The sequence below is a fragment of the Drosophila suzukii genome, chromosome 3 (assembly GCF_043229965.1).
Source record: "Drosophila suzukii chromosome 3, CBGP_Dsuzu_IsoJpt1.0, whole genome shotgun sequence".
NCBI classification, from domain to species: domain Eukaryota; kingdom Metazoa; phylum Arthropoda; class Insecta; order Diptera; family Drosophilidae; genus Drosophila; species Drosophila suzukii.
This window is the reverse complement of record NC_092082.1, coordinates 87,140,143-87,157,206: the sequence shown is the minus strand read 5'-3', so window position 1 is coordinate 87,157,206 and position 17,064 is coordinate 87,140,143. Positions and strand designations below refer to the sequence as shown.

The window sequence follows — 17,064 nt, the reverse complement described above, 5'->3', positions numbered from 1 at the left end:
CAGCATCATTGCATCCGACAGTTGACAACAGGCAACGGAACACTTCGAATTTAAAGCCAAATGGGATTGTGGCCAAGACGGACAACGGGCCAATCAGCAACATCTTCGTTAGCTGGTTGCCCCCTTCATGCAGTTGCTTTTACGGCTTTGTCATTAATCAAATGGAATTGAAATGCGCCGCGTGTACATCACACGCCGTTGTTGTTGTTGCTGCTGTTGTTGTTGTTGCCGTTACCGCCGAGCAGCGCCCATTTGGAGTTTGCCATTTTTGCGCATTTTAATCATGCCCGTCTCGCCTGTTGTTATTTGGCGTTTTTTCATACGCCTGGCTATGCCAAAGAGATCTGCGCCAGCTGATAAAGCAATGGCATTGCCGTTGTTGCCGGTTGTTGCTCGTCGGTTGTTGCTGCTAACTGTTGCCGGCTGCCTCTGCACTCAGAAAAAAAGTACATCAAAATCAGCCAATTTAAAGGTGATATTCTTACATATCTCCAAAGTTTATGCCCACTACACTCTACTTACTAAAAAATGTACAAGAAAATAGTAGTAATGCAAAAAATATTTTTAATATGTCAATATGTTCACAATGATTTATTGTTATTTAAGGGATAACTTTGTATACTTATCATAACATTTATAAAATTATAAAATGAAAAAATTGATTATTCTGACATTATGAAATATAAAAAGTTTTTAATCTATCGCGCACATCGAAATCCACTTAAATAACATCATTAACATTTCTTATTATTCAAGCTTTACAATGGTAAATTGATTTGATAAGCTTAATAGTGGCTTCCCTAATATAAAATAAACCTCTCCAAGATATATTATTGTTCTTTTTAATTATTTTTTCAATTTCTAAAATTTGTAGTGTATAAGAATGAATTATTTTGAAGGTGGACTTCTTATAACATCTAATCAGTAAATGATTTTGTTTCCATTTTAACAATAGAATCTTTTAAATAATGTTTACTTTAAAAAATATACTTATTTTCTTAGTTGTTGTTTGCTAGTTATTGTCAAAATGTACTTAATTGTTAAAAAATGATTCTAACTTTAAAAAATCCACATTAAAAGGTAGTATTTTCCCCAGTGTCCCTCTGCCAACTTCGATGTGGCTAACGCCAACGCAGGCAGCGGCCGAAATGATTAATACATCTTGATGCGATTTGGTTTGTAACGCAGGCGCAATAAAAACGCGACTTTTGATTGACAATGGCAGCAAAAAGCCTGAGATGCCGGCCGTTGATTACTTCATTAGGCGGGGTTCGAAAGTTGCTGCGACCGGGAGGACCATTTGATTCAATTATGCATTTGCATGCAATTGAGGCATTGAGGCATAAGCCAGGCATCTGCTGCAGCTGCAGCATATATTTTCCTTATCAGCTGCCAGTTTGCTGAGCTATTGGTCAATTGGTCAGCAACTGACTACCAACTAACCAACTACCATCTACCAACTACTGGCATATCCGGCTGGTTGGCTTTTTGGGGGCAGCCTCTCAACTGGTGGGCGATAATTATCTGGCTGTGAGAAATGATCGACTGCCGAATGGCTGACGGTCTCACTTGGCTAACGATGACAATTTGCAGTGCAGAAATATAAAATTTGCAGCTGCGAGCTCCCGTGCGTTTTTGATGCGTTCTGTGTGCGTTTTACGAGCGTTCAGCGAATGACTATCGTAATTTATGCGTCGGCAAGAAATTTAGCAATTCGCCTATTCAGAGTTGTAAATTTCAAGGCAATAAAATTGGTAAAATTATTACGATTACCCAACAACTTGATCCCAAAAGTATGCAGCAGCTGCTTTTCTCATCACTAAATATGTGCCAAAAGATGATTAACCCATTTTCCCCGCACACAATTATCACATTGGGCACGCACACACTGCGTATACGCAACGCGGAACGCCCCATCGTTTATCTCAATAAATGTGATTACGATGAGTCGATCAGTCGATGAGACGACTGCCGCTTTCCACTGATGGCTCCATTTTGGCCAATCGAAGTGCAATTTGATTGCGGTACGTGAATCAACTTGGCTCAAAGTCCTCAACCATCAGGTTTTCTCCCCCCTCCTTAGCCACATTGTCTTCCTTGCTCTTTGGTCTTCTTTTTTTTCATGAAATCAGGCGAATTATTTTAATTGATTGAGCCAACGATAGAGGGGGTGCTGCGGTTTTAAGTACAACTGGTTTCAGTTTTTATGCGCACACATTTGACGATTGGTAATTGAAACTTGTTAGTGAAGACATTAAAAAATCGTTTAGCGCGGTATTTGGGTTAAAAATGCGTGGAAAATCGTGCAGTCAAAGCGACAAACTCGCTAGGAAAAAGCGGCCAAAGCAGAAGCAGCTAAAGCGTGTGATTTTCATTGATTGTCTGGAGGAGGACAAGGGGTTTTCAGGCCAACAAAGTTGAAGAAAATTGTGTAACCGCAATATAAAAATTCCTGCACATAAACTAATCTCAGACGATGGCTGCCTTTTGACTACCGCGATGCTGTTTTTCCTCTATCTCAATTTTTTTTCTCTCTTGACGCCCGCAACAAAGACGCTAATAATGCTTAGGTTAGACCAAAGAAATTGTGCCGAAAATTGCCACATTTTTGCACATACATATTTCCTAACCATTTTCCTTTGTCTGCAGCAATTTGCATAGTCGAATAAATCATTGGCTGCCTGGCTACCAAAATGTGTAAATAAATATGCCAAAGAGCAGAGCTTAATTAAAAACATTTAAATTATTGAATCGTTTTTATTTATGGCCCATAATCGAATATGCCCCCTCTCTAACAGTCACTCCGAAACATAAAACCCATCATGCTATCATGTTTTTTAAATGATGCCGCCTCGGGCTGTTTGCATTGGCCAAAATGCGCTAACAATTTCTACGATTACGATTGCGATTACCATGCAGCAGCATCCTATGCCATCCTATACCCCTTGCCATTCCTATTCGAATTCGCATTCGCATGCATCTTCATCACGGCACCGCTGGGAAGATGCATGTGCCCGCCACATGCACCTCCACATCCACATCCACATTTACATCCACATCCAGCAGATACAAGAAGATATATCCATGGCGACCACGTCCATGATTGGCTGGCCGCCAGTTATATGAGCACGTCTCCTTTGCCCGAATGACTGGATGGCCAACTTTCTTTCCCGACTCGGTCCCGCATCCAAATCACAATAATCGTGCTCAAATTAGTCAATATTTGAGCGCCAAAATGCTCAAACAAAGGCTTATTATTTTATTTCATATTTTTTTTGCTTGCCCGTTCTGTTGGCGCTTTTCCCCGCTGCTGGCCATAAAGTATATATAAAGTAATTTCTGCATTTTAAACATGATTATTAAGTAAACTACTAGGCAGAGGTCGGTGCGGCTGTCAGTTGGCAGGCAAATGACCACAAATGATTACGCAGCGTTTCGGTTTTGGTGAAATTTCCTTTTTTCTCTTGGTTTTTTATTTTTGTTTTTTTTGGCCGATGCAGCTGCGATAAAGGCGAGGGAAATGCCGGGAAACGAGCTCACCTCGAGAGCCTTAAAAATGTTAACTGACCGCTTGCCAAATGGCCTGCACTTGTTGGCAGCCTTTGCCTCCTTTGAGTGGCTTTGGCGATCAGGTGTTGATGCTGCTGACTGGCACTGAGAAAAAAAAAGATGTCATTATTTAAGAAATACATTCTATTTTCATTTCCTAAGAACACGGATTTTTCTATTCAATTTAAGATAATATAAAATGCATTTCGTAAAGCAATAGTATGTAGGATAGTTAAAGAACATCACCATAAAATATTTAAAAGAATAATAACATTGATTAAATCTATATTTTGAGCTTAAGCCTTAACATGATTTAAAAAGCATATTAAAAATTGTGGTTTATCTGTAGATTTTCATCTCTAATAAAATCTATTAATAATTTTTCTGAGTGCCTGCTGCCGTCTTGGCTATTTCCAGATCCCCTGCCTACTTGATTTCCCCCCAGATATTGCACTTAAAGTTTCTACAGCAGCAGCATCTGAAATATTTTCCAGCAGCGGCATTTTCTCTACGCTCTGCCCTTATCTAAAGTATGCAAGCCAGCTAGCTCTACGTACGAGCGGGCCATGCAAATTTGTTAAGTCATTTTTGTTTGTGGTTCTCACGCTGCCAGGCCGTAAGGTCCATTTTTCATACACACATAAACCCAAGTCGGTTTCGATGTCGGTGTCAGTGTGGCGGGAAATAAAAATACAAAAATAAAATACAAAAAAGAGTAGAATCAATTTGACAATTTGAACATTTGGCACATTTTGCCAGAACACGACTCGGGGGTACGTTAGCGATATGCTAACTGAAATGGCCACAGACTGTCCGTTCGATCACCTTAGGGGTATGCGCGATATGGGCTACACGGTAGCCACACTCTTTTTATTTCAGTTATTTTTTGCAACTATTCTAAATGCCGGGCACTTGCCGAATCTATGCAAATGAAACAAGCTCGGACTGAAACAAAAAGTGCTGGCCAAATAGTAGAGAACCGAAAAAAAAACTGTCGCAACGACAGGTTGGCAGAATTTGGCATTAGCCAAAGTCCGAGAGATTTACGAGTCGAGCACGCCAAATGTGTTTACACTTTGTCACCCTTCTGTCAGTTTGATTTATTTATTTGCAGATAGCCGGCTAAGAGGCAGAGCCGGCCGAGACTGCCTCAAATTAAAATGCAAGTATGGCCGGAATGCAGGCCCGGGCCATGTGGCTAGAATGAGCCAATGCGAATGCGAATGCGAATGACTGATTGACTTAAGTGGCCAACTGACAAGTGGCTATAATCAATTGGTGTGACTTTTAATGCAGGCGTTTGTGCGTGTGTGAGTTCGCTGGAGAAATTGAGAAACCGAAAGCGAAACCCGAAGCGAAGTCGAAATCGAAACTGTTATAAGAATTTTTTACTCACAGAGGAATGTTACCTAACATATACCCATTATATCACATTCTCACTAGAATTTCTTGATATACATTTAAGTTTTTGGGCTTACGGGGTAACAGATTTCCAAGAAACTCAGCTGAAGCCCTATCTGTTAAGTGAGCCTGAAGAACTCGCGTTAACAGTTAATTCAACATTAAACTCTTCGTGAAAACTGTTACTGAAGAATTCGCTTTAGCATTAAATTCGAGAGACTTTCTATTAGCATACAACAAACAACAAATTCTAAAAATTTGTTTGGTACATTAAATATTTTATCTTGATCAACTAATTAACTAATCTTACTTTTCTTTTATTCTTTTTAGCTTATCCATAACTGAAACTTAACCAGTACCTGGTTCTTCAAGGCGCTACTCTGGCGCTTCAAGCTCAGCAAATGATCGGCACCGAGGATATGTCCGCAGCGGCTGGCATGGACATCAGCGAGTCCTTTCGTGCCGAGGATCTCTCAAAGGCGGACTTCTTCGACTTTGTAACCGGTCCCGATATGGGCATTGGCATCGGGGTGGGTGTGGGCGTGGGCGTGGAGGCCCTGGGCGTCAGTCTGCATCAGCAGCAGCAGCACCACCAGAACCACCAACAGTCGCCCCACAGTCACAACAACAACCACATCCAAGTGGTTCACCAGCCCATTACATCGCAGTCCCAGCAGCAGAGCCTCTGCGGTGGTGGTGCGAGAACCAACAGTAGCATGATCCACGATGGCGGGGGCGGTGGTGCAGGCGGCGGCGGTGGTGTCGTGGTGCCCGTTGGCAATCGTAATGGAACCACCAACGGCGGCGATCCCACGTTACAGGGCTACGAGGTAAGATACTACAGTTTTGGATTTGCCAAAGTTTTCAAAGTTATTAAGTTACTTGTTTTGTATCAACAACTAAAGAAAAATTGAATCGGATCTTGAAAGTTAGTATAATGTTTAAAATATAAATAAAATCTTTTATATTTTTGCAGACATCTATAATGATACATTTAAAAAAATATATTGGATCATAAAATGAAAGATCAATTTAAATTTAAAATATTCCTTCCCTAACCTATCCTCTTTATATTATTTTATCTGCAGTTTTGGCACCAGGACAAGGACAGCAGTCGCCTGGACTCCAGCTCGATCTTCGAGGACCTCGATCGCTACTGCTGGCAACAGCAGCCGGTCACCGCCAGCGCCAGTAATGGTGGATCCGCCAGCACCAACCAGCCCAGTCCCACATCGCCGCAGGGCCACCTCCAGCAACAGCAGCAGCAACACCAGCAACACCAGCAGCAGCAACATCAGCAGTTGCAGCAGCAGCAACAGCAACCCAATGCGAGCAGCTCCTCGGCGGCCTCCAGTGGAGCGGGCAGCAGCAGCGACACGATCAGCAGCCTGGACACCACCGATGGCCAGATCTACACCCTGACAGTATTAAACGGAGGAGAGCCCTGGCTGAAGCGCTCGGAGGCGGAGCAGCTGCCCACCTCACTGGATCTGGACAGCTTGCTAGGCAGTTTTCCGGGCTACATCAAGTCGGAGTATCCCTACGACGATAGTGGCTTCAGTACGGATGGCAAGGATGTGATTGGCAATGGTACGGATGGTCTCAGCAGTATTTCCCAGGCCCAGAATCAGCAGGGTCAGCAGACGCAACAGACGCTGCCCTCGCTGGTCACGGCCATTTCCCTGGCGGGTGGCAATGATTTGGGCCAGCAGTTGGCCCAATTCCAGAATAACAACAACGACTGGCATATGGCGGATCATAATACGGAAACGGAGCAGAGTACGGCGGAATCGCTGCTGCGGAGTGCGCTGCAGGGCAAGGGCTATGCCAAGGGATTGCATATGCAGAACGGCCTGACCATGCCCGTGGTCAAGGATGAGGATATGCGAAGATTGCTCTTTGCGGATGAGGCAGCTGCCCTGGGTTTTGCTGACTCCACCTTGAGTGCCGCCCAGATGTTCGACGAGGCCCAGGGCATCCATCTAAGTTCCCAGCAGCAGCAACAGCAGCAGCAGCAACATAATGGCAATGCCAATATCCTGGTGGACGACATGTTCCTGTCGCTGGAGAATGCCTTCAGCGATGATTTCGAGAAGATCAAGAGGATAGCCAACGAAGTGCAGCAGTTTTGCAGTGCCGGCTCGGCTGGAACACCTACACCCGGGGATTATGGTCCACCCAGTGATGTCCTGATGCAAATCTCACCAAGTACGGCTGTCACAACCGCGGGTCAACTGCAACCACCGCAACCACTCAAACCGGAGGTCAGTACCTCCACTTCTCCACCCTCAGCGGTGGTGGTCTCCGCCGCCAGCAGCCATGTGAGATCCGGAGCAGGAGGTGGAGTCACCAAGCCCAAGAAGGCCTACAAGCGCAGCAGTAGCAATAACAACAATCCCAATGTGGCCAATAATAACCAGAGTAGTGGGACTAATCCCTTGATAGCTGGAAGTGGTAGTGGCAGTTCCTCGTCCAGCGGAAGTGCCAGTAGCAGCAGCAATAGTCCGCCGGCCAATTCCGGCGGCAGTTCGTCCTCCTCGTCAGGCAGTGCTCAAAGGAAGGAGCGATCCCTCCACTACTGCTCCATCTGCTCGAAGGGATTCAAGGACAAGTACTCCGTGAATGTCCATATAAGAACTCATACGGGAGAGAAGCCCTTTGCCTGCTCGCTGTGTGGCAAGAGTTTCCGGCAGAAGGCTCACCTGGCCAAGCACTACCAGACGCACATGACCCAGAAGAACAATGGTAACCTCATAAAAGGAGGTTCCGGAAAGCACCCACGATCCAGTGGCTCCACGGGAGGATCAGCCAGTGCCTCACTTAACCAGAGACAGCAGCAACTCACCGGGGGTGGCGTGGTGCCTCCATCGCTGCCCGTGATGATCAGCAACCCCAATACGCCACCTGGAGGAGTACTGCCACCTGCCAATGGACTGCTCACCAATCGGTAGTGACCACCACACTGGCAGCGGGGATTCCCCCCGACTTAACTATTTCTTGTTCCTTACTCACAAACAAAATACAAAATACCACAACACAAAAAATGAACAAATGTAGAGAAACTATTACTACTACTCGAAATACCTAAATACTCGTACACCCAACTCGAATTTACGTCATTGATGAATTCCTATTTCAGCTTTCTGTGCAATTCCTATATGCCCAAACACATACACAGACAGACAAACACTCGAAGCACTTCCAAATACAATACTCAACTTAATGTACATTTACACAAACAAATTAAATTTAAATGTGCCAAATTTTGAAGATTTTAATTACTAAAGTTAAATACCTACTACTAAAATATATGAATATGTATGCTAGGCGTGTAGAAATAGAAGTGTAACGATGCTAATGAAGCAATTCCACGAGTGGTGATATCAAAAAGAGGCCAAACGCTTCCTTGCTAAAAGAGAGAATTTTGTTTTAAAGTCCCCAAAACTAGAATAAATATGATCTTTATTCCGAGTCTCCTAATCACCCGCAGTTCTTCAGAATGTTTCCTGTAAATTAAAAAAGTATTCGTTTTCTTAGTTGCTCTGCCCAAATTAGCATAAATTTGTTTGCTAGTGTTAATGTATATAATATATGTTTGCCTAAATAAAATTAGTTTTGTTTTTAATTATAAACAAAAGCAGAGGGAATGCCAAATATTTGAGGGAGGAACACTGACCTGAGGCGCTAAAAATTCGAAACGCATCCTCCAGATACGGAGCTTATCCTACACTAAATTCCCGCTCCTTTCTCCTTCAAGGATCTCTTTGATCTCTTGGGCCGAGTGTTAGCCAACTTCGAAGGCATTCAAAATGAAAAGGGGGGAGCATAAGCATTACTTTACCATCTATAAGAGTACGTTTAAACACCATATGTTCAGCAAACTCAACTTGCACTTGCCATTATTTTTGTATTTGATAAACACAAGGCGAATTCCCTATAATTAAAGATTAAACACCACACACCACATTCCCCCCAACTAGTGTATTGCATAGGCTAAGCTAACTGATAAATCAGCCTTAGTTAGTGGTTAATTAAACTGCCAATTATTTTGTGATAGTTTTTAATGGACAATAGTTTAGATTACGCAAAAAATATCTTCAATGGTGTTTGGGTTATGTAACGTTTTAACGATTTGTTATAAACTGTGTACACTTTGCAATACGAGTATTTTCTGCTAATTTATTGAACTTCATAGTTTATGTACATAGAGAACGAACCTTGTTTATATCCAAGCCTAGGCTAAGCCACACATTGAAATCTTAGTTAAATCTTTGTTAGTTATTATTTATGCACACACAAACAACACACACACAAAAAAGAAGCCACACACACACAAGAAACACACATCATTCTGCAGTTAAGTTTTGCATTAATTTTTTTAGTATTGCAAGCATTAAAAATAAAGAAATCTATAACGTTTTATTGACAATTAAGATGCGCCCCGTGTCCGCTGTTTGGGTCTGTTGTGGGTTAATTAGTTTTAGCTCGTTACGGCGATGGAGATGGGGCTGGCAGATGGGTCTTAGCCGAGGTCTGAAATAATTTTCTCCAATAAAGGAGCTGAGCTCACATGAAAGCGCATGCAGCTGCGCATGTCAACAACGTATTGCAACTGCAGGAGCAACACTGCAGCAGCAGCAGCAGCAAATGCAGCAGCAACAGCAACTCCGGCAGCAGCAGCATCAGCAGGCAGGCGGCACTTGTCAGTCAAAATCAAAGTACCCGGCCCCAGACTGCCGGCATCGTTTGGCGGGGGGCTACAAATGCGTGCCATCAGCGCAGATTAGAGAAAATTTTTCACTCCACGATCGGTGAAACACGACTTGTGCACTGCTAAAAAATGTGGGTATATTTCGGATATCACTATTTCTACGGTGTTACAATCCAACATTTTTGTGTTTCCTAAATTTGTTTTAAAAATAAAAACGCGAGTTCTTTAGATTTTCTACGAAATCGTTTTGGAACGGTTACTAAAAATAATGAATAAGTATCAATTCATATTTTCAGATTGCCTAAAATGTTTAAAAAATTAAACGCGAATTCTTCAGAACATCTATGAAATCCTTTAGAACCAATATGAACATTGACTTATTAAAAATAAAGACTTCTAGGATACATAGATACATTTAAACGAGAGTGTTAAAACTAAGCAACCGAATAATCGATTTATTCTCTCTGCGGATTAAAAAGTAACCTAGATCTTGGTCTTAAACTATCAGAGCGACAATGAACTAATTTTTTTCTGTGTACCGCTGATGGTGATGCCTCCACTGCCGGCCCGTCGTTTGAGATCGAAACATGTCGATTAGGGAATTTCAAGAGGCGCCAGTTGCCGTCGCACAGGTGGCTAACATCAGCGCACCTTTGGGGGAGCTCAAACACTGGGTATTCGGTGTTCAGTGTTCAGTTTTCAGTGTTCAGCTGCCACTGCGGCAAGCACGCGTCTTAATTGCTTTTGATGTTGAACTTTGAGCCGGCTAGCTGCTGTGCAAATATTTGCACAATGGAAATCGGGAACATCCGATCCCCGAGTGGGCTAAACGAAACGAAAGGAAAGTCATATTTGATGGCTACACAAATAACCATAAAGCAGCTGGTACTGTGAAACAACTCTAGCTTTACTATAGTCATTAAAAAAAGCAAGGCTCCCTTTGTTTTCGGGGAGCAAACCCTTTTCAACTAACCAAAATCGATAAATGTTTACTGTTTTTAGCTATAATTTTACTGTCATAAAGTCAATGGTCTTTTAGATTTAAAACGGCGGTACTCTTTTATTTTTGGTCTCGAAAAAATAACCGTCGTGCGAAAAAGGGCTTAGTTTTAAGTCTATAGGCTAGGATTTCTAGTAGCCAAACCAGGGAGGAGAATACTACCATGAAGGAAAATCCATACCATACATACTGCAGATCCTGGATCTGCATGGCCCTAAACTCCCGATGAGGACTTAGGTCCACAAAATGCATTTCACCCGCCTCTATAAGTTCTGTGAAACCTGTGGTAATCCAGTGAAAAGTTAGTCCTGTTTCGGCCAACTCCATGATCAACTTAAGCACGGGTTCCATAAAAACAGAGTTCTCGTGCAGAGGAAATCCGAAAGGTATGTTGTTGAAAAAGCAAAAGTCATCACGCTTTTGAAAGAGAGGTCGTGAAAATACCTTTTGCTGCTCGTTGATCAAAACCCACCTATTAGTGGCGATCATGTAACCGTATCGCGTGTCCATCGAGTCCCGAAGAGCAAGATATCGATTAAAGTCGGGTTCTACTAAGAACATGGGTTCGTACTTCCTGAACTCCAAAAGACGGCCAAACAGCTCCGCATACTCTGGCTGCCAGGCCACCACTTTGACTTTAGAAGCTAAGATATCATCGTAACTTCTGAAGGCAGGCTGTTTTGGAGCAGTGGTAACGTAGCTGGAGAAATATGAGTTGTACCAGGCGGTGATTAGGATGCCCAGCACGCAGATCTCCAGATAGATACCCCGCACAAGAACGGGAGCTCGAAAAACCTCCACAAAGGACTGGCCCAGTACTCCTCTTAGGCAGCTGTCGTGGAGCAGGAACTCACTGATCCTAGTCGTGTGTCCATGGAGACGCAAAGCACTGGTCAGGAGAAAGGATATTATCACAAGGGCTCCTAAAGTCAGCAGAAAGGCAGCCAGCTCAAACACCCTGGTATAATACTCGAAAGGTGGTACATCCGCCTCCACAGGCAGCATTACACACCAGTTCATCTGCTCATAAGGGTAACTGAAACCATATGGGGGTATCGTTGGGAAAGTCAGGGATATGGAAATCTCCACTGTTTCGTTTCTCACTGCAGCAACTGTTTGCATCGAGGGCGCAAATTCCAATTGATTTTTGCCCCCCAAGGGCTGGACAAATTTTACATTATACTTTTGTTGAAAGGCCATCATGAAATGACCCACTGTTCCCTCGTAGACCACTTTACCCTTTTTATTACGGTAGGCAATCATACGAGGTGCGGTTCCTCCAAGAATCACGGGCATCTCATAGCCATGGAGATCCCTCAGACGATCGGGAAAAATTAATGAAGATTGCAGACTGGACTCGTAGACCCGCTCTTCTATTTGTAGTATAGGAAAATGTGAGTAGCTGTAGAAGGTTGAGGTTGCCTGGGATTAACAAAAGGATAATTGTTGTAATTATAATTTATGCTCCTCACCCACCTCAAAATCGTTGAACATAACGACAACATTCAAAAGTTTCTTTCGCCAGCAATCCCTAAACAATATATAAAGCACATCCGTTGAAGCCTCTGATTGTATTAGAAAAACCACTCTGGAAGTGGTCATATGCCTGAGATTTCCAACCAGACCTTTGAGCAGACCTCTATGCTCGTCTAGATTTTCATTACTTAAGAACACCAAGGACAGCAAACGTCTGCTAATTCTGTTGTGTAAGAAGTAGCTCACATTTTCGTCCAGTTGAAGGACAGGCACTTCTATTGTTTCCATAATATCCATCTCTATAGTACTTGCATTCCAAACTTGATCTGGCACACTAAAGTTCCTGTTCTTCATGAGCAGCACGTACTCAAAGTCCGATTCCAGTTTTATCCTACCCAGTAATTCAATTACCGTTGCGCCACCGACCAAGCTAATCAGACAAAGGCCGCTCAGGATCCACATTGGGCAATCCATCACGATGGTCGAGGGACAACTGCATGACACTGATTGATGCCGCTGCACATTTAAAGGGTTGCTAATGAATCCGCCGACGACGTGGCTAATGGTTAATTCCAATTAGCAGCACACGCTAACAAGCCGCGGGCGAAAAAAGAAAACCAAAAAACATTTCCCTTGGGATTACAGAAAAACAAGTGAAATCACCTGAATCAGACATGTTTGGTTGGGAAATTAACACCAATCACAGGGTTTTTCGTAATTATAATAATAAGTACAGGGTTTGGATTCAATCCTTAAAATTAAAAATGTTGCTTTCAAAAAAAACAAAAACCAGTTTTTGTAAATGACAAAAAATTTTGTGATATTTTATTTTAAGAAAAATTGAGTGACATAAAATTTTATTTTTAGTTAAATATTTTTTTTTTATTTTTACTTTTTACGGGAAAAAAATATCTCTTAGTTTTGACCAGATCCTATGTCGCCAAAAGCAAATCAACTCAAGCACAAATACGAAAGTGGCCAGACCAAGCATATATCCCCAACATCGCCAGATCTTTTCCAGGTCCTTCAACTTCATAGCCCGAAATTCCTTGGGATGACCTCGATCGACAAGTCCCAATAGTCCTGCTTTGATCATTTCAGTAAAGGCCATATCACGCCAGTGGCTAAGAAGTCCTGTTGCAGTCACATCCAAAATAAGACGATCCAAAGGTTCCTTGAATACCGTGTTATTCGCTATGGGAAATACTATAGGGATCGTACGAAAAACACACAGATCCTCCTGCAGACTAAACAATGGCGAACTGAACACCCTTTGCTGCTCCTTCATCAGTGACCACTTCTCCATTGGCATCATGTAACCATATCTGGTGTCGAAGGAATCCCGCAAATGCAAGAACTCCTCGTAGTCCTTGTGCAACTGAAAGATGGGCGAAAACTTCTTCATACTTTCCGACAAGTGGAGCAGCATTTCGTATTCCGGTTTCCAGATCACAACTTTTGTATTCGATCGCTTGATGCTCTCATAACTGCTGAGGGCTGGTAGTCTTGGAGCGGTGGTCACAAAGGTTGAGAAGTACGAGTTGTACCAGGAGGTAATCATCAGTCCGAGTACACAGATCACCAGGTATATACCCCTCACCAAGGGCGGGGCTCGAAGGACCTCGTAAAAGGTCTGCGAGAGGACACCCCTTAGGCAACTGTCATGTAGAAAGTACTCACTAAAGGTTACTCTGTAGCCATGGAGCCGAAGAGCCATTGATAAAGTCAATGAAACAATCACCATGGCCAGAAGAGTGATCCAAAATGCCGTGGGGCTAAATACCATGCTATAAAGCTGACTTTGAGGAACCTCCGCTGGCAATGGCATCATGAGGCACCAGCTCAGCAGTTCAAAAGGGTATGAATATCCGGTAAACGGAGATAGAGCATAAGTAGCCGCCAGTGCAATTTGGGCACTACCATTTCTCACGGCCACAATGAGTCCCCGAGACGGCGTAGTAACTGACTCATTAAAAGGATGTGGCTGAATCAATCTACAATTAAATCGCTGTTCAAAGCTGAGCATAAAATTGCCCACAAGTCCTGAGAATATCAATTTCCCATCCAAGCCACGATAGACAATCAAACGAGGGGTAGATCCTCCCAATACAATGGGCATTCGATAGCCATGAAGGTTTTCCAAACGTGATTCGAATATTTTGGTACTATTATCCAATCGTCTTTCAATGAACTGCAAGATGGGAAACGGTGTGTAGCTGTAGACAATCAAAGACTCCTGAAAAAGTATCAGAAAAAACAAACAGGGCGTGTGATTAATATTTCAAAAGCAAATACATATATTTTTTAAACACACTCAATAATAAATTATTTCTCAGTTATGTATTTGATTGTACTTTTCCAAATACTAATTTACTTTATGGGCATTGGGAATTCTCAAGCACACCGCCAAGGTAATATATCCTTATTTAAAAAACATTTTGTGACTAAATATTTTGCATTATAAGAAAAATGTACATTTATCGCAAATCCTGGACCTTGCAAGGGAAACTATGAAATGTTTGCCTATGACTTTACTAACAATCGTTGTGTGCAATTTACCTACGGCGGTTGCGGTGGAAATCCCAATCGCTTTCACACAAAGGAAGCGTGCCAAATTGTTTGTGATGCTCTACCAGATGAAGAAGATGAGGAGGATTTTTTGTCGACGGAAAAAATTAAAATTATAACAGAACACCCACAAACAAGTAAAGAAAAACCAGAACCGACTGTAACTCCATCATCTATTGAGACTTCAACATTGAAAGAAAACGTTATCGAATCAATAGAAACCTTTACTCTCTTTAATTTTAAGCTTTTTAATTAAATAAATAATAACTGCTCACCTTGAAATCGGGTCCGATAGCCACGACATTAAGTAATTGATGGTTCCAACACCATTCCAACAAGGGATATACACGCATTGTCCCTTTCCTAAGAACCAAAACCACTGGCCGAGTATTCAACATTCGTAGATTTATTTGTAAGATATCTAGTACTTCCTCAGGGGAATCATTAAGAAAAGCTATTGCGAGAACGTTGCGGGAATGATTTTTTCCCAAATTATAGTCTACCCTATGATTCTCTTCTATTTGGATTACGGGAACTGGAAAATCCCACAAAACCTCCAGCCAAATCGGACCCGAGTTGCCCAAAAGCAGTGCATAATCAAATTTAAGCTCACTTTTTAGATGATGAAGTAAATTATGAACAGAGCAAGCCCTGACAGGACTTAAGACAACCAAAGTGACTAACAAAAGGTGCAACTGACCCATGTTGAATGAAGGAAAGATTTTCCAGTTCCACCTTTTATGTTGGTTCCAAAGTTTCGATTAACTACTCTCAGGGGAATAAGGTGTCGCGTCAAACTTTTGATTTATTTCACTCATCATGAGAAGTTTTTGTAATTCGCTTACAATGCCATTATAATGGCGTGTTACTAATAAAAAAATATTAATTTAATTGAAAACAAAGTTAATTTCCTTAAAGCTACGTCATATACCGGGTTAACTCAACGTATTTTTTGTTCTCGGGATATTCTTCGCTAGTGGAACACAGATTTTTGTAATCCTCATCGCGTTCCTTGCAGAATACACCTGGGTTTTTGGCAACTCTATAGATGGGAGCTTCAAGGATGTTTACGGTGGCAAAGGTGCAACTTAAATACAAATAGTTGAAGCGTTGGTAAGAAAACTTGACTGCTGCACAGCCCATGTGGGTGTTACGATCGGCCATCAAAAGTGCAGGTCGAAATACGGATCTATATAAAATAATACCTTTTGATCAAATAATAAATCTTAACCCATCATTAAATAAACTAACCTTTGATCACTGCGATCTTTTAAAAAGATAGTTTGTTGGCGGGTCACAAACCGTCCCTCCTTTGTCCACTTCGATACCATGTTCATTATACGGCCGAAGCTCTTTTGTTTGGGACCCATATAGCCATCGGTATCGAAGATGCTGCCTATGTTGGGAAAATTCGGGGAAGTCATGCAGGGACGTGGAGTTGGCATGCAGCTCATCACGTCCATTTTGGCAAAGTACTCCAGTTCATCGGACCAGGAAATCCTGACCATTCTTCCGGCGGGGTAAAGGGTTCGGGTAAGACCCTTGGCCGCTCTATTCCTAAAGTCATTTACCCTATGCAGCAAAGTATCCTTTTGTGTACTGCTCAGATCTACCAGTCTTGTACTGCGACGGCAAATGAAACTATAATTCTACGAAAATAAAAGACTATATTATATTGATTTTATTATTTAACTTTTTCTTACGGCTTTTTGGCAGACTATATTGTTAATCCCGCAATAGGGCAGATCACAGTAGGCTTTGTGGTCAATTTGTAAAGTCACAAAACCCATTATAGATCCCATTAACAGCACTATCGACAACATTGATGAAGACATCTTCGCTTGGGCCTCTATAACCAACTAAAGACGCCCACACAGTCGTTTGGCTTTTTAAAGACGGCTTAAGTGGGTATTAAATTCCTTGAAGCCGATACCTGCATGAAAACGTTCGGTTATTGGTTATTTGATATCCGCAATAAACTATAGTTATTTCAGTGGCGAATAATGAGTACGGGAAAAATCTGGTAGTCAAATGACTCGAAACTTTTCAATAAATTTGATAGTGCCAGTAGTTTCAGCCTTAAAAGCAATGTCTGGCCAACTGAACATTTTTCCGAGACTTTGTACGCGTTTAAGATACCGTTTTTCACAGTGGGCGAAAAGGCTTTAACCCTATTTTGCCACCATACAAATATTTAAAAATGTTTAAATATTTAAATTAAGACAATGGAATACAATAACTCAAGTTATGGGATCTAGAAGCTCCGATTTTGGGTTCCCATTTTGGACCCCATTTGTAATACGGAAAAATCGAACATGAAAATGGGTTAAAATTTCAACTCTCGGTTACAAGATATATT

The 17,064-nt window shown here is 42.1% G+C and overlaps 4 protein-coding genes across 6 annotated transcripts in view; 1 reads left to right on the top strand and 3 right to left on the bottom strand.

The window, feature by feature from the left end:
• The window catches only part of LOC108007800 (zinc finger protein 853), a 69,458-nt gene extending 60,075 nt beyond the window's left edge, over positions 1 to 9,383 (top strand). For all 3 annotated transcript variants that reach the window (XM_036818714.3, XM_036818713.3, XM_065866205.2), the window contains 2 exons: positions 5,281 to 5,780; positions 6,039 to 9,383. In XM_036818714.3, the coding sequence (XP_036674609.3) occupies positions 5,352 to 5,780; positions 6,039 to 7,901 (2,292 nt within the window). In that variant the 5' untranslated portion in view covers positions 5,281 to 5,351 and the 3' untranslated portion in view covers positions 7,902 to 9,383. The remainder of the gene's footprint in view (positions 1 to 5,280; positions 5,781 to 6,038) is intronic.
• An 808-nt stretch (positions 9,384 to 10,191) lies between these two features.
• Ir94e (Ionotropic receptor 94e) lies at positions 10,192 to 12,618 on the bottom strand. The gene is made up of 2 exons (XM_017071540.4): positions 12,138 to 12,618; positions 10,192 to 12,083 (listed from the first exon to the last, which is right to left on the bottom strand). The coding sequence occupies exons 1-2, from the start codon at positions 12,609 to 12,611 to the stop codon at positions 10,722 to 10,724; spliced, it is 1,836 nt and encodes a 611-aa protein (XP_016927029.4). The 5' UTR covers positions 12,612 to 12,618; the 3' UTR covers positions 10,192 to 10,721.
• A 414-nt stretch (positions 12,619 to 13,032) lies between these two features.
• Ir94d (Ionotropic receptor 94d) lies at positions 13,033 to 15,409 on the bottom strand. Its single transcript, XM_017071547.4, has 2 exons — positions 14,981 to 15,409; positions 13,033 to 14,373 (listed from the first exon to the last, which is right to left on the bottom strand). The coding sequence occupies exons 1-2, from the start codon at positions 15,407 to 15,409 to the stop codon at positions 13,033 to 13,035; spliced, it is 1,770 nt and encodes a 589-aa protein (XP_016927036.4).
• Positions 15,410 to 15,498: 89 nt separating this feature from the next.
• On the bottom strand, positions 15,499 to 16,550 carry LOC108007792 (tabinhibitin 2-like). Its single transcript, XM_036818629.3, has 3 exons — positions 16,409 to 16,550; positions 15,957 to 16,354; positions 15,499 to 15,894 (listed from the first exon to the last, which is right to left on the bottom strand). Exons 1-3 carry the CDS (start codon positions 16,538 to 16,540, stop codon positions 15,624 to 15,626), a joined length of 801 nt encoding a protein of 266 aa, XP_036674524.3. The 5' UTR covers positions 16,541 to 16,550; the 3' UTR covers positions 15,499 to 15,623.
• Positions 16,551 to 17,064: the final 514 nt, after the last annotated feature.

Coding starts and splice junctions, on each gene's coding strand:
- Ir94d (XM_017071547.4), bottom strand. CDS start 15,409: ATGGGTCAGTTGCACCTTTTGTTAGTCACTTTGGTTGTCTTAAGTCCT. Junction 14,374..14,980: donor CTATCGGACCCGATTTCAAG/GTGAGCAGTTAT, acceptor ATACTTTTTCAG/GAGTCTTTGATTGTCTACAG.
- Ir94e (XM_017071540.4), bottom strand. CDS start 12,611: ATGGATTGCCCAATGTGGATCCTGAGCGGCCTTTGTCTGATTAGCTTG. Junction 12,084..12,137: donor TTATGTTCAACGATTTTGAG/GTGGGTGAGGAG, acceptor TGTTAATCCCAG/GCAACCTCAACCTTCTACAG.
- LOC108007792 (XM_036818629.3), bottom strand. CDS start 16,540: ATGTCTTCATCAATGTTGTCGATAGTGCTGTTAATGGGATCTATAATG. Junction 16,355..16,408: donor ATATAGTCTGCCAAAAAGCC/GTAAGAAAAAGT, acceptor TTATTTTCGTAG/AATTATAGTTTCATTTGCCG. Junction 15,895..15,956: donor AAAGATCGCAGTGATCAAAG/GTTAGTTTATTT, acceptor TATTTTATATAG/ATCCGTATTTCGACCTGCAC.